Raw genomic sequence first — 17,010 nt, forward strand, 5'->3', positions numbered from 1 at the left:
GTGAGGCTTCTCTGGACTGCCTCCAATGCCAGTATATCTTTCCTTAGATAAGCTGTTCCAAAATTGTTCACAGTATTTTAGGTGTGGTCTAACTGATGCCTTGTATAGTTTTAGCAAAACTTTCCTATTTTTATACTCCATTCCCTTTGAAATAAAGGCCAACATTCCATTTGCCTTACCTATTTATTACCTGCTGAACTTGTATGCTAGCTTTTTGGGACTCATGCATGAGGACTCCCAAATCCCTCTGTGCTGCAGCTTTCTTCAGTCTTTCTCCATTTAAATAATATTCAGCTCCTCTATTCTTCCTGCCAAAGTGCATAACCTTACACTTTCCCACATTATATTCCAGGTGCCACATTTTGCCCACTCATTTAACTTGTCCACATCCCTCTGTAGACTCCTTGTGTCATCCTCATCATTTGCCTTCCCACCTATTTTTGTGTCATCAGCAAACTTGGCAATAGTATATTCATTTCCCTCATCAATTAATATATATTGTAAATAATTGTGACCCTAGCACTGATCCCTCTGGCACTCCACTAGTTACAGGTTGCCATCCTGAAAATGCCTCCCCCATATCCCAACTCTCTATCGCCTATTAGTTAGCCAGTCTTCTATCCATGCTAATATACAACCCCCAACACCATGGGCCAAAGTGGACAAGTTCACATTTTCCCACATCATACTCTACCTGCCATTTTTTTGCTCACTCACTTAATGTACCTATATCCCTTTGCACGCTCCAGTCTTTGTAATGTTCTCCAGTCACTGCAGTGCCGATTGGTTGCAGAAGGCCTCAGTTGTACTGTTGGATAATATGTACTCCTTCTTGAGGGCCACCTGGGTGTGAACAATGCTGAAGAGAGCCAGGTAGCCAGAGTGACCACCCCTATGGGTTGCAACCATCCTGGACCTTTGGATGGCCACCATGGCCAGGTCTGGAAGCAGTCCCAAGAAAAGATCCTCACTAAATATCAGGGATATTTGACTGAAATGCAGTCTGAAGTTCAGGATTAGTCCCTCCAAATGATGAAAGAGGAGCTTCAGCATATATACAACTGCAGGAACTCACCAAGGCATCTTAGGCAGCACCTTCCAAACCAAAGACCACTACCATCGAGAAGGACAAGGGCAGCAGATAGATGGGAAAAACACCACCTGGAAGTTCCCCTCCAAGCCACTCACCTTCCTGACTTGGAAACATATCGCTGTTCCTTCACTGTCGCTGGGTCAAAATCCTGGAACTCCCTTTCTAACAGCACTGTGGGTGTACCTACACCACATGGACTTCAGCGGTTTAAGAAGGCAGCTCACCACCACCTTCTCAAGGGCAACTAGGGATGGGCAAATAAATGCTGACCCAGCCAGCGAAGCCCACATCCCGTGAATGAATATAAAAAACGTGAAATGAATTAAAAAGCAGTTTACAACCTCACAGATCCAAATTGGGGCAGGTGTGGACCTTTCCACTGGACAGAGAGATGACAAAGCGGCTTGAGTCCGGATAGCTGAGGGAGTGGTCAGTGTGGAATGACTCAGCTGGAAATTTGGGACCTGAGGCCATTGAGAAATAGCGGGATAGGATCAATCCACACCCCTCATACCAGGGCTAGTGGAATTGGTACTAGGTCAGCCCAAAGGCAATGCAAAGCCAGGGGGCAGAGAGCAACCACGCACGCAGCCCGCAGCATCCAACCACTAGCGCACGCGCGCCGCCCGGGCCCGACCGATGCGCACGCGCGCTGCCCGGGCCCGACCGATGCGCACGCGCGCTGCCCGGGCCCGAACGCGGCCATGAAGAGGCGGAGAGGGGGCCAGTGTTTTCCCGGCGCGGGTTAGAGCTCCGAGTGGACACTGAGTCGAGAAGGCGCCGCTCGGCAATGGCGACCACAGCTCCTGGCTGGGGGGTATGGCCGATCCTGTGGCGGGCCCTTGTGCTGCTCTGGAGCTGCGGCGGTGGCGGCGGCTTGTGTCGGGGTGGCCCCGGGGTCAACGTTTACCTGAGCGTGGAGGAGATGCGGAGGCTGATCGGTGAGTGAGGGGCACCGGGGGCCGAGGTGGGGAGAGAGACCGGGGCCGGGGGCCGCTGCTCGGCGCCCGGAGTCCAAAGTGCAGTGACCACCGCTGAATGGGGAGCTGCTCCCGGGCCGGGCTGGGCCGGGCTGGGCTGGGCTGGGTCGGGTCGGGTCGGGCCTGGGCTGGGGCTTCATGCCCGACTGAGGGTCCCCCACCCATCCCGGGTACAGCAGGCGGTGTGGCGGGGGGAGAGGCCTAGGATCAGAGCTGGGCACTCGGGGGAGGGCTGATTAACATGGCTGCACTGATTTATCCAGAGGGTGGAAGCTGAGGAGCTTCTTACCCAACACAAAGAGTCTGATTCTGTGTGGTTACAGGCTAACTCCCACAGCTGCACCAACTTCACACAGCAACTTGCCATTTCCATCTAAATTATCTGGGTCAAACAATATGATTTAAATCCTATAGTTTACATAACGTAGCTTATTGATAAAATGCACTGTATCTGTGTGGAAAAGTTAAGTGAAACAATTTGCATAACGCTGAAAATTGTCTTGTTTGTAAATAATGACCACTTAGGAGCCCACTATTGCCAAGTGAGTTTATAAAAATATCCCTCGTAAATACAAACAGGACCCTCTTGTCCAGTAATACAAATCATACTCCCAAACTGGTCAGTGTCCAGCTGAAAGGGCTTGAATGGCTGAACATATTTATAACCATGAGGCGATGGTATGCTGTCATGCTCAATTTTGTGCAGTGAACAGTGAGAGAAAGCTTCATGGTGTGTGGTTGGGAGATTAATACACTAATAAGCATAGTGTACAGCTGCCTAACAGTGGAAGGGAAATGGCGAGGAGGGTAGTGTTGAATTTCAAAAGAACAGAGGCAGCAGGCTGGTGGAATGGGTGGACTAGTGACAGATGAATTTTAATGCAGCAAAGTGTGAAGTGATTCATTTTGTTAAGAAGAACAAGGGAAGACAATATAAAATAAAATAGAATACAGTTTATATGAGGCGCAGGAGGAGAAGAACTTGGAAGTAATTGTGCACAAATCATTGGAGGTAGCAGGGCAGGTTGAGTAAGAGCAGTTAGTAAAGCATATGAGGTTCTGAGCTTTAAAAAAAGGAGCATAAAGTATAAAAGCAAGGGAGTTATGTTAAACTTGTATAAAACACTGGTTCAGCCATAACTAGAGACCCCTAATTTTTGAACGCTGTCCCCTAGTTCTAGACTCCCCCACAAGGAGAAACATTCTCTTAGCATCCGCCCTTCTCACGTCCACACAGGATCTTATATGTTAAAATAAGATCACCCCTCATTCTTCTTAACTTCAAAGAGCGTGGGCTCAACCTTACCCTATCCCAGGAATCAGTCAAATGACCCTTCTCTACTGCTTCTAATGGCTTCCTCCTCTCTTTAGTAAGGAGACCAAAACTGTATACAGTACTCCAAGTTCGATCTCACTAAGGCCCTGTATAAATGTAGTAACACTTCCCTACTTCTGTACCTGATTCCCTAATCACTTGCTATACTAACTTCTTATGACAGAATACCCAGATCCCTCTACCACCAAGTTCTGTAATCTCTCTCTATTTAAATAATATGCTGCTTTTCTATTCTTCCTGCCGAAATGGACAAGTTCACATTTTCCCACATTATTCTCCATCTGCCAAATTTTTGCCCACTCACTTAACCTGTCTATATCTATTTGCAGATTCTACCTCCTCTTGACAACTTATTTTCCTCCCTGTCTTGGTGTCATGAGCAAATTTAGTTACCATACATTCAGTTCCTTCATCCAAGCCATTAATATAGATTGTAAATAGTTGAGGCCCCAGCACGTCCCTGTGGCATTCCACTAGTTACAGCTTGCCAACCCGAAAATGACCCATTGATCCCTACTCTCTGCTCCTTTTAGCTAACCAATCCTTTATCCATGCTAATTGTCTTAAGTCTGTGCCCTCTGATTCTCAACCCTTCCAGCAATGGGAACGGTTTCTCCCTGATCTACCTGATCCAGATCCCTCATGATTTTGACTCCTTGTTCATATGTAATACCTCTAACAAACTTGCTCTCAACCTTTTATTCTCTAAGGAGAGCAACCTTAACTTGTCTAATCAATCGATGTAACTGAAGTACCCTCATGTTACCCCCTACACCATGAGCTCTTATTTTTGCAGTAATGTGAAGACATTAGAGAAGGTCCAGAAAAGATTCACGAGGATAGTTCCAGGGATGAGTAACTTCAGTTACCTAGAGAGATTGGAGGAGTTAAACTATAAGGTTATTTTAAACTTACAGAATGGGCATGTGAATGACATTAATTTCAATATAGAGAAGTGAGAGGTGGTGTATTTTGGTAGAACAAAAATCACACAGTCCTTGGAAGAAGAGTCTAAATGGGCTTGGAGGAGCTAAGCATCTAGGGGTACAGATTCACAAATTATTAGAAGTAGCAACATGGGTTAATAAGGCCATGAAAAGTGCAAACAAAGCACTGGACTTCTTCTAGTGGAGTAGAATTGAAAATTAAACAAGTTACATTGAACTTGTATTGAATCTTGTTAGAGCACACTTACGGTATTCTGCACGGTTCTGGTCTTCATATTACAGAAAGGGTGTAGAGGTGTTAGAGAAGGTATAAACAAGATTTACAAGAATGGTACCAGAGCTGAAAGGTCATAGCTGACAGGAAAGCCTGAACTAGCTGGAGTTTAATAGGGTAAATTTAGAAAAAATGTCACCAGGGTGACCAGACTAGATTTCATAAATATAAAATAATCCCTGATCTAATAGGAAACTCAGTAGAAAGTTATTTACCTAGATAGTGATTAGAATGTGGATCTTGCTACTGCAGGGAACAGTTGAAGCGAAAACTATAGATGCATTTTAGGGGAATCATAGAATGGTCACAGCACAAAAGGAAGTCATTTGGCTTGTCCTGTCTTTGCTAGCTGTCTGAAGGAACAGTTCACCTGATGCCATTCCCCTGCTGCCTTCCCTCGGCCCTGAACGTTCTTCCTTTTCAGATAATAATCCAATTCCTTCTTGAATGCCTTGATTTAATCCTGCCTCCAACACACTCTCAAGCTGCGCATTCCAGACCATAACCGCTCGTTGAATGGAAGAAGTTTTTCCTGTTGTCACCATTGCTTCTTTTGCCAATTACACCCTGTACCTTAAATCTGAGCCTCTTCATTCTTGATCCTTCCGCCAATGGCAACAGTTTCTCCTCATCTATCCTGTGCAGACCCCTCATGCTTTTGAATACCTCTATCAGACCTCTTCTCAATCTTCTCTTCTCCAAGCAAAACAGTCCCTACTTCTCCAATCCATCTACGTAACTGAAGTTCCTCATCCCTGGAGTTATTCTTGTGAACCTTTTCTGCTTTCACACCCTTCCTAAAGTTTGATGCCCAGAACTGGATGCTGTACTCAAGTTGAGGCCAAACCAGTATTTTATACAAGTTAACATAACCTCCTAGCCGATGGCGCACAGAGGTGGAAAACCCTTACTATGAAATTGAGCTGTTTGATTGGGATTTAGTTTTTGGAATGTGTTCTCAGCCTGGTTATATTCTTGTTTTTATGGATATTATTGAAGTTTAATAAACTTAGCACCATCCAGTTCACAAGATTTCAAAGCACTTTTGGCAATCAATGGCAATTTAATGTTTATGAATGTTTTGTAGGTAAGTTATCTTGAATGGGGTTATTTAGGGTAGTGAAGGGTGAAATACTTGATCACAATCTAAAATGAAAAAGCAAAACAGAATTTGAAAAAAGCTGCAACCTTTTGTGGTTGTATAAGCACTTCGAACTGTTGTTTCGTTGTTTCATTTTTGTTTAGTGCTTGTTGAGATTTGTTTTCATTATAGAATAGTTTACTGATGAGTGCTAGTTAGGCCACATGACAAGTTGATGATATAATATCAGTTGTGCAAATGTCTGCTGCTCTTGATCTTCTATATAGGCCAGTGGTTCTCTTTTATTTACAAATATTGTTGTGCTGGCTCGGAGCTCCTCCCTGTGTGTGCTTCCCTCCTATGTGATACAGCCAGCCCACTTTTCATTGCACTTGTGGTAGCCACACTTCACACCTATCACCTGGCATGCACCAAACCTGCCTCTGGCTAAGCATTTTGCCCACGTATAAGGCCAGCATTGTCTGGTAAACGCTCATGGACTCCTGGAAAACCTCCAGGGACTCCAGTTTCAGGTATTCTAGGTGGTAGAGTTTGGCAGGTGCTGCCAGAGAAGCCTCGGTGAGTTGCTGCAGTGCATCTTGACGATAGTGTCCGCTGCTGCTGTGCACCAGTGATGTGGAGGCAGTTGTTGATTAAAGTGACCTATGGGCTGTTGATCAAGTGGGTTTCTTCTCCCTGGGTGATGTCAAGCTTCTTGAACGGAGCTGCACTCATCTGGGCAAGTGGAAGCTATTCCATCACACTCCTGGTTTGACTATTTAAATTCCAGTTTATATTGCAATCTTGGACAGGCCAGGCCAGTAAAATGCAGGCACTTGACCTCCAGATAACTGCAACTGGAACATAGGAAGAGGAGTAAGCTATTTGGCTCCTCAAGCCTGATACATCCTTCAGTTATATCATAGTTGATCTGAACCTCAACCTCATTTACCCCCTTCGTTCATAATCCCTTTATATTTTACCTGTCAAAAATCCAATCAGCCTGTTTTGAAAATTTCAATTCACTCAGCATTCTTCTGGCGAAGTGAATTCCAGACTTCCACTACTCTCTATCTCGAGTAGACATAGCCACCTGGAAATATGATGGCTTGACAATAACAGAGACCTGGCTCAAAAAAGGGCAGGACTGCATACCAGGTGTTCAGGAAAGATTGGGAAGGAAAGAAAGGAGGAGGGGAGGCAGTAATGATCAGAATGTTTCCAACGCAAGAAGGAAGGAGGCATGTCTGGATCTGGTTCTGGGGAATGAGGTGGACTAAATTGATCAAGTGTGAGTGGGGAAGTGTTTGGGAGAAAGTGATCATGGTATCATAAGGTTTAGGTTAGCTATGGAAAAGGACAAGGAGCAATCAAGAAAAATAATTAATTGGGCAAATGTGAATTTCAGTGGGCTGAGAACAGATCTGACCCAGGTCGATGACTGGATGAGTGTAGCTCCAACAACACTCAAAGCTTGACAAAATCCTGGACAGAGCAGCCTGATTGACCCAATCCTCCACCTTAAACATTCACTCCCTCCACCATCGATGCACAGTGGCAGCAGTGTGTACCATCTAGAAGAAGCATTGCAGCAACTCACCAAGGCTCCTTCGACAGCACCTTTAAAACCTGTAATCTCTACCACTTAGAAGTACGAGGGCAGCTGTCAAGTAGGAACATCACCACCTGATGATGATTCCCCTCAAATCACTCGCTATTTTGACTTGGAACTATATCGCCATTCCTTCACTGTTGTTGAGTCAAAACCCTGGAACTCCCTTCCAAAGAGTACTGTGGGTATCCCTACACATGGGCTGTAGCAGTTCAAGAAGGCAGCTCACCACCACCTTCTCAAAGGCAATTAGGGATGGGCAATAAATGCTGTCCTAACAGGATTTGTTAAAGCCAAATTGTGCCCACATCCCACAATTTTTTTTTTTTAAAATGGAGCCAAAGATTGACAGGCAACACTGTGATGGAGCAATGGGTTGCTTTTAAAGAGGAGATAGTTTGGGTACAATTAAGGTACATTCTCATGTAGGAGAAAGGTAAACCAAAGAGAAATGGAACCCTTGGGATGACATGTGTATGCCTGTCGGCTTCAGTGAGAGCCAAGCTGAATGAACTTTTACAGTAGGCAAATGAGATAAATAATGAGAAGCAAAGATAGAGTATGAGAAGAGACTGGGAGCTAACATAAAGGAAATCCAAAAGTTGTCTATAGGCAAATAAATAGTAAAAAGAGGGATGGGGCTGATTAGGGACAAAAGGGGAATTTGGGCATAGAAGCAGGGAGCATGGCTGAGGTGCTAATGAATACATAGCATCTTTCTTGGTAAATACAGATGCAGTCTACATCATGGTGAAAATGGAGGTAGTTGTGACACTGGATGGGCTAGCAATTGATAAAGAGGAAACTGAGAAAGAAAGAGATACTTCAAGCTGATATGTCATCAGGACCAGATGAGATGCTTGCGAGGATATTGAGGGAAGCAAGGGTGGAAATTTTGGAGACACTGGCCATAATCTCCCATTCCTCCTTAGATACAGGGGAGGTTACAGAGCACTAGAGAATTGCAAATGTTAGATCCTTTTTTGATCAAGGGTCTAAGGGTAAGCCCAACAACTTCTGGCCAGTCTGTTTAACGTCAGTGGTGGGAAAGTTTTGGAAACAATCTGGGACAAAGTTATTTGGACAAATGTAGCCTAATTAAGGAAAGTCAGCATGGATTTGTTAAAGCCAAATTGTGCTTAACATCAAGTTTTTCATTAAGGTAACAGGGTTGATGAGGGTAATGCTGTTCATGTGGTGTACATGGACTTCCAAAAGGCATTTAGCAAAGTGCCACAAATCTGGTTTATCAGAGTTAAAGCCAATAGACTAAAAATAACAGTGGCAGCATGAATATAAAATTGGTCAAGCAACAGGAAAGAGTAGTGATGAATGGTTGTTTTCTGGACTGGAGGAAAGTATGCATTGGGGTCGGTATTGGGAGCACTGCTTTTCTTGATATATTAATGACCTAGACTTCGAAGTACTGGACACAGTTTTAACCTTTTGCAGATGACAAAGCTTGGAAGTTTTGTGAACTGTGAGGAGGATAGTGGTAAACGTCAAGAGGATATAGGCAGACGTGGTAGATGAGATTTAATGCAGAGGAGTATGAAGTGATACATTTTGGCAGGAAGGAGGAGGAGAGGCAATATAAAATAAAGGATACAATTCAGAATGAATGGGTTGCAGGAGCCGAATGGGGGTGTGGGGGGCGGTGCCTGGTATGTGTGGAAAAATTGTTGAAGGTAGTAGGACAGGTTGAGAAAATGGTTGCAAAGGTATATGGGCTCCTGGCCTACATAAATAGAGGGTACAAAAGCAAGGATGTTATGGTGAACCTATATCAAACTCTGGTTCAGCCTCAACTGGAGTATTGTGTCTTATTCTGGGCATCACACTTTAGGACAGCTTTCAAGTGGGTGCAGTAAAGGTTTGAGAATGAATCCAGGGAAGAGAGACTTTAGTACTTGGATAGATTAGAGGAGCTATCCACGACGCCCGAAGGTGGCAGGACAGGTGGATAAGGTGTAAAGAAAGCATATGGAATGCTTTGATAAAAGCAAAATACTGCAGATGCTGGAAATCTGAAACAAAAACAAAAATTGCTGGAAGAAATCAGGTCTGACAGCATCTGTGGAGAGAAACACAGAGTTAACGTTTTGAGTCTGTATGATTCTTCTTCAGAACTGAAGAGAAATAGAAATGTGGTGAAATATATACTGTTTATGGTGGGTGGGTGGGATAGGTGAAGCTGGATAGAAGGCCAGTGATAGGTGGAGGCAAAGGAGAGATTGCAAAAGATACCATAAACAAAAGGTCGAAGGAGTGTTGATGGTGGTGATACTGGCTAAAGGAGGTGTTAATGGTGGCATTAAGAGTAGAAAGCAGGATGAGCAAGTGACTGATGGCTCGGGTGGGGTGGGGGGAAGGGAATGGTGTGGGGAAAAAAGATCGAAATAGGCTAAAAGGTGGGGATAAAACAATGAATGGAAATAAATTTTAAAAAATAATACAAATAGGTGGGGAAAAAATATATATATTTTTATGGAGATCAAAAAGGGGTGGGGTTGGAGGAGAGAGTTCATGATCTGAAGTTGTTGAACTCAATGTTAAGACCAGAAGGCTGTAAAGTGCCTAATCGGAAGATGAGTTGCTGTTCCTCCAGTTTGAGCTTTACTGGAACATTGCAGCAGGCCAAGGATGGACATGTGGGCACGAGAGCAGGATGGTGTGTTGAAATGGCAAGTGACAGGAAGGTCTGGGTCATGCTTGCGGACTGATGGAAGGTGTTCCACAAAGTGGTCACCCAGTCTGCGTTTGGTCTCTCTAATGTAGAGGAGACCGCATTGGGAGCAGCGAATGCAGAAGACCAAATTGAGGGAAGTGCAAGTGAAGTGCTGCTTCACCTGAAAGGAGTGTTTGGACCCTTGGACAATGAGGAGGGGGGAAGTAAAGGGGCAGGTGTTGCACCTTCTGTGGTTGCATGGGGAAGTACAGTGGGAAGGGGATGAGGAGTTGGGGGTGATGGAAGTGTGGACCAGGGTGTCCCAGAGGGAATGATCCCTACAGACTGCCGACAGGAGGGGTGAAGGAAAGATTTCTTTGGTGGTGGCATCATGCTGGAGTTGGTGGAAATGGCGGAGGATGATCTTTTGAATGCGGAGGCTGGTAGGGTGAAAAGTTCTGGGAGGGAGAGGAAGGTGTGAGGGCAGAGGCACGGGAGATGGGCCGGACACGGTTGAGGGCCCTGTCAACCACCGTGGGTGGGAAACCTTGGTTAAGAAAGAAAGAAGGCATGTCAGAGGAACGTTTTGTAAAATGGCATCATCGGAACAGATGCGACAGAAGCGAAGGAACTGAGAGAATGGAATGGAGTTCTTACAGGAAGTGGGGTGTGAGGAGTTATAGCCGAGATAGCTGTGGGAGTCGATGGACTTGTAATGAATATTGGTGGACAGACTATCACCAGAAATTGAGACAGAGAGGTCAAGGAAGGGAAGTGTCAGTGATGGACCATGTGAAAGTGATGGAGGGGTGGAAATTGGAAGCAAAATTAATACATTTTTCCAGGTCCAGACGAGAGCATGAAGTGGCACCGAAACAGTCATTGATGTACTGAAGAAAAAGTTGTGGGAGGGGGCCTGAATAGGACTGGAACAAGGAGTGTTCCACAAACCCCTTAAAGAGAGAGCTATAACTGGGGCCCATGCGGGTACCCATAGCCACACCTTTTATTTGGAGGAGGTGAGACGAGTTTAAGGAAAAATTGTTCAGTGAGAGAACAAGTTCAGCCAGACTGAGGAGAGTGGTGGTGGATGGGGATTGTTTGGGCCTGTGTTCGAGGAAGAAGCGGAGAGCCCTCAGACCATCCTGGTGGGGGATGGAGTTGTGGAGGGATTGGATGTCCATGGTGAAAAGGAGGTGGTTGGGACCAGGGAACTGGAAATTGTTGATCGGATGTAGGGCTTCAGAGGAATCGCGGATGTAGGTGGGAAGAGACTGGACAAGGGGGGGAAAGAACAGAGTCAAGTTAAGAAATGAGTGCCAAGGGGCAGGAACAGGCTGACACGATCGGTCTGTGGGACAGTCCTGTTTGTGGATTTTGGGGAGGAGGTAGAAGCGGGCTGTCTGAGGTTGGGGGTCTGTGAATTTGGAATCTGTGGGGGGAAGATCTCCAGAGGAGATGAGGTCAATGACAGTCCTGGAAAAAATGGCTTGATGTTCGGTGGTGGAGTTATGGTCCGGGGGAGGTAGGAGGAAGTGTCTGCGAGTTGGGGCTTAGCCTCTGCGAGGTAGAGGTCAGTACGCCAGGCAACAACAGCACCACCCTTATAGCAGCTTTTTTCCCACACTGTCCCCTCCCCCCACCCCCTCTAGGGCCATCTGTCACTTGCTCATTCTGCTTTCTACTCTTAATGTCACCACAATCACCTCCTTTAACCAGTATCACCACCATCAACACTCCTTCGACTTCTTGCTTATGACATCTTTTGCAATCTCTCCTTTGCCTCCACCTATCACTGGCCTTCTTATAGCTTCACCTGTTCCACCCCCTCTTAAACAGTACATATTTCACCACATTTTACTTCTCTTTAGTTCTGAAGAAGAGTCATACAGGCTCGAAACGTTAACTCTGTCTTTCTCTCCACAGATGCTGTCAGACCTGCTGAGTTTTTCCAGCAATTTTTGTTTTTGATGTGGAATGCTTTCCTTCATTGGACGAGGTATTGAATACAAAAGCAGGGATGTAATGCTGGAGCTGTATAAAATGCTGGTTAGGCCACTGTTGGAATTTTCTGTACAGTGCTAATCACCACATCACAGGAAGGACATAATTGCTCTGGAGAGAGTACAGAGGAGATTTACAAGGATGCTGCTTGGGCTTGAAAATTGCAGCTATGAGGAAAGATTGGGTAGGTTGGGGTTGTTTCCCTTAGCACAAAGGAGGCTGAGGGGTGACTTGATTGAGGTGTACAAAATTGAGGGGCCTAGATAGAGTAGACAGGAAAGACTTGTTTCCCTTAGTGTAGAGGTCAATTACCAGGGGACACAGATTTAAGGTGATTATTAGAAGGATTAGAGGGATATTAAGAAAGTCATTTTCATTCTGAGGGTGATGGATGTCTGGAATTCGCTGCCTGGTTTGGTGGTGGAGGCAGAAACCCTCAACTCATTTGGAAAGCACCTGGATCTGCACCTGAAGTGCTATAACCTGCAGGGCTACGGACTGAGTGTGGAAGGTGCGATTAGAATGGCGGCTATTTTTTTTCTTTCTGGTGCAGACATGGTCTCTTATTGTGCTGTAACTTTTCTATGGTTCTAAGCTGGGGCTGTTCTCTTCAGTGAAAAGAAGGCTGAGAGGAGATTTGGTAGAGGTTTTCAAAAGCATGAGAAGCCTGGACAGAATAGATGGGGAGGAATTATTCCCATTGATGGAAGGGCTGAGAATTAGATGACATTGATTTAAGATGACTGGCTAAGGTAGGAAAGGTGACATGAGGGGAAACCTATTTACGCAGTGGAATGAATTGTCTGAGCATGTGGTGGAGGCAGATTTAATCTGGCTTTCAAAAGAGAATTTGATAATTACCTGAGGAGGGAAAAAATGCAGTGCTACGGGGAAAGGGTGAGTACTATTTACTTAAATGAAAATTTGGCCAGTTTAAATTAATGGTCCTGATGCATCCTTCGTCTCAGTTGTTGGGAAAACAGCAAGTCTCCTGAATGAACAATGCCTTGAATAACCAGCTGCTCATACATTAAGAATTCAAATTGGGTGTCATAATTTTCACAATTTAGTCAGAATACAACTTAATGTGGCAATCTTTTACACTCTCCAAAGCTAGACAGGGAGTGCATGCTTACATACAGGAAGTAATGGAATGCTATGTGAGTGAATATGTGCTAGCTTTGTCTTCAATTGTTAAAGATTCTGCTGCTTTGAAGATACATCCTGATTTTTTTTTAATAAACAGTATTGTTATAGGAAAGTAAATTTCTGCCAGAAGTGATCAACAAAGTTTGCTGCTTGTTCAGTGACATTATGTAGGGCTCCTACTTTTGAGGTCCAGCGATTCTTAAAATTCTGAGCCAAGATTTCAAACCAGTCCCTTCATGGTTCAAAAACAAAAATACCTGGAAAAACTCAGCAGGCCTGACAGCATCTGCGGAGAGGGATACAGTTGACGTTTTGAATCTATGGGACCCTTCATCAGAACTTAGACATATAGAAATGAGATGAAATATAAGCTGGTAGAAGGGGGTGGGACAGGAGAGCTCGATAGGGGGCCAGTGATAGGTGGAGGCCAAGAAGCTTGAAACATCACCTGTATCCCTCTCCGCAGATGCTGTCAGACCTGCTGAGTTTTTCCAGGTATTTTTGTTTTTGTTCTAGATTTCCAGCGTCCACAGTATTTTGCTTTTATCTTACCCTTCATGGTTCCACTACCTAACTGCTCAATGTACTTTACTCCCTGGTTTGGGATAAGGCCATGTTAAACATCACAACCATGCTTGACTCCTCGGACTATCCAGAATAATGTTATGATATATCATTATGAACATGGTACTGACCTGAGATTTAGCTCTGAGCTACATTATCTAAAGTGTTATTACAACAGTGAAGCTTGGGTAGATATTCAGAATCACAGAATCACACAGTGCAGAAGAGGCCCTTCAGCCCATCGAGTCTGTTCCAACACGTGAGAAACACCTGACCTACCTACCTACCTAATCCCATTAATCAGCACTTGGCCCATGGCCTTGAATGTTATGACGTGCCAAGTGCTCACCCAGGTACTGTTTAAAGAGTGTGAGGCAACCCGCCTCCACTACCCTCCCAGGCAGCGCATTCCAGACTGTCACCACTCTCTGGGTAAAAAAGCTTTTCCTCACATCTCCCCCCCCAAACCTCCTGCCCCTCACCTTGAACTTATGTCCCCTTGTGACTGACCCTTCAACTAAGGGGAACAGCTGCTCCCTATCCACCCTGTCCATGCCCCTCACAATCTTGTATACCTTGATCAGGTCGCCCCTCAGTCTTCTCTGCTCTGCTCCAATGAAAACAACCCAAGTCTATCCAGCCTCTCTTCATAATTTAAATGTTTCATCCCAGGCAACATCCTGGTGAATATTCTCTGCACCCCCTCCAGTGCAATCACATCCTTCCTATAATGTGGCAACCAGAACTGCACACAGTACTCCAGCTGTGGCCTCACCAAGGTTTTATACAACTCCAGCATGATTTCCCTACTTTTGTAATCTATGCCTCGACTGATAAAGGCAAGTGTCCTATATGCCTTTTTCACCACCCCACTAACATGCCCCTCTGCCTTCAGAGATCTATGGACACACACGCCAAGGTCCCTTTGTTCCTTAGAACTTCCTAGTGTCATGCCATGTTGAACACTGTCAGGCTCGTAAAATTGCAAAAATAAAGTTATTTGATTTAAGCTATTTTGCAATGGCATAACCTGGATTGTTGGTAGTATTCAAGTATAAAATTGATTTGAGTTTGCAGTTTTTGCTTTTCTTTTCCTTTTTTACATATAAAAGCACCTCTTCCACTGAAATCTTCAAAACCCCACACGTCAGGAAATGATTGCTCCGGCAGTAATCATTTGATTTCTGGGGATTGTGAGTGATCTTAAATATACAGTCATGCTTCAAGCTGTATGTGGAATATTTCTAAGTTTAAGTTGATGCAAATATCAATTGTTCAATTACTTGCGCCATGACTTGTGGCTATAATGTTGAATGCTGCTCACTTATTATGTTTTGCTTAAAAGAAAATGTTACTTCTGCCATTGGATATGGACGTCTTATGTTTGTGAAAATATACAAAATGTAATAACAACATGTGCAAATATCAAGATTTAGATGATAAGATGGGAGAGATGAAGAATCAGATTCTAAAGAAGCCTAGGCCAATTGGGAGGGAGTGGGTGAGGGTGGGGGGAGATAGGAATTCTCAGATTCTCCTATCTGACCCTGCCATGTGGTCAGAACTAGCCATGAAATCACTCTGGCCTGATAGTTCCTTGCAGTGCCTACCTTTTTGAGGCGATCTCCACCTCAACCAGAAACAGTTCCAGGAATTCCACCACATGAGTCAGCAACCTGATCCAGAGATCTACTGTTCTTTGGGGAAGCAATTGCCTCCTGATGTTGAACATAAACCTGGCCTTATACAACTTAACATGTAACCGCCTTGTCTTCTCTCGAGTCAAAACCTATAGTAGTGTATCATGCCAAGTGTGAGAGTTGGTACTATTGTAAAAGCTAGTTTGAACTGGGTCGGCATAAAATCAATATTTATCTTTAAGCATGTATAATTCATGTTAGCAGCTGTGTTTAATTTTGAATTTGATCCAAGTGCAAACATAGCTCTGAAGACCAGAAGTAGGATAAATCTTATTGTAGAAAGGAAACAGTTACTGTCACTTAACTAATTGAAGTAGTTCATGTTCCATTTAGTCATGAGTATCAATAAACTTTTGTAAAATGTTATCTGAATCCTGACAGTGAGATAAAGGATTTGGACCCTGTGGAGTATGTGAAGAAGAATTGATCTCTTCCTCTTTTCTGCATTACACATTATGCACCATGTGTTTGAAGATTAAGGATATGTTAGAAACAGTTTTCCATTTTTACAAATTTTTCTACCTTATTTTTTGAATTCCAGGTATGCACACTATGTTAAATTCTTGTTGGCAAATTTTTAAATAGCTTGGTCGACGTGGACTAAAGATTTACAGTGACATCTGTAGCACATGTAAATATTTTAATATGTTACAGATACAACCTCCTTTTAAACCATTTATGATGATCTGTTTTTGTCAGCTGACTTTGTGGTATCTTCAGTTAAACCTCAGTAAAACACATTAGAATTCTGATTTGGGATGGGGGGGGTGCTTTAAAGTCTACACATTCAGTGTGTGCAAACAGTAGTGGAGAGGTTCTGTGATTAGTTTATTTCAGTCCATTTACAATTGAATCCTTGAGTTAATCGTGGTAATAAGTGAAGTTGTTGAAAACATGCCTTCTTCTCTGACAGCCGTCTTGCAAGTCTGCAAATTTTAAGTAGAACACAATTTTATTAATTTTGTTGCTTTTAGAATCACCACTTTTCAGAATTGGCTCGAAGCTTATGTTTAACAAGGAAAATATTGGATAATTTTGAAGTTGAGTTCCCACAGGGAAATAGAAATAAAGGAAAAAAATGTCAGCAATTGCCTGGTTACTGTAATCCACTTTTATGGCCAGTTTCAGAGCATAGAATTACATGGAAATTACATTAGGGAAGCAAGTTGTTTGGACCAACTTGTCTTGCTGGTGTTTATCCCTACAAAAGCAGAAGTCCTAAGCTTTTCCCTCAATCACCTGTCAAACCTTTCATTTGTTTATACATATAGTGTAGAAGTTCTGTTATAATTCACATAGTGTAAAATCAGTAGCTTCCTAAGTTCATGAGAATATAAGATGTAGGAGCAGGAGAAGGCCAGTTGGCCCCGTCATACAATACAATCATGGCTGATCTGATTGTGGCTTTATTCCTACTTTCCTTCCAGTCTGCCTCCCATGAACTTTGACTCCCTTTTAGATCAAAAATCAGCCTTGAATATATTTAATGATCCAACCTCTACTGCCCTCTGGGGAAGAGAATTCCAAAGACTAATGACCCTCAGAGAAGAAATTCCTCCTCATCTCCATCTTAAATGGGAGACCCCTTATTTTGAAACTGTC

The 17,010-nt window shown here is 43.9% G+C and overlaps 1 protein-coding gene across 3 annotated transcripts in view; it reads left to right on the top strand.

Annotated features, from left to right (window-relative positions):
• The first annotated feature begins 1,759 nt into the window (after window positions 1-1,759).
• Window positions 1,760-17,010, top strand: part of ryk (receptor like tyrosine kinase) — a 376,084-nt gene continuing 360,833 nt past the window's right edge. For 2 of the 3 annotated variants that reach the window (XM_041182702.1, XM_041182703.1), the window contains exons 1-2: window positions 1,760-2,034; window positions 14,821-14,901. In XM_041182702.1, the coding sequence (XP_041038636.1) occupies window positions 1,884-2,034; window positions 14,821-14,901 (232 nt within the window). In that variant the 5' untranslated portion in view covers window positions 1,760-1,883. The remainder of the gene's footprint in view (window positions 2,035-14,820; window positions 14,902-17,010) is intronic. The other variant, XM_041182704.1, reaches the window with a different exon arrangement.

This window comes from Carcharodon carcharias, chromosome 2, assembly GCF_017639515.1.
Source record: "Carcharodon carcharias isolate sCarCar2 chromosome 2, sCarCar2.pri, whole genome shotgun sequence".
Taxonomy (NCBI): domain Eukaryota; kingdom Metazoa; phylum Chordata; class Chondrichthyes; order Lamniformes; family Lamnidae; genus Carcharodon; species Carcharodon carcharias.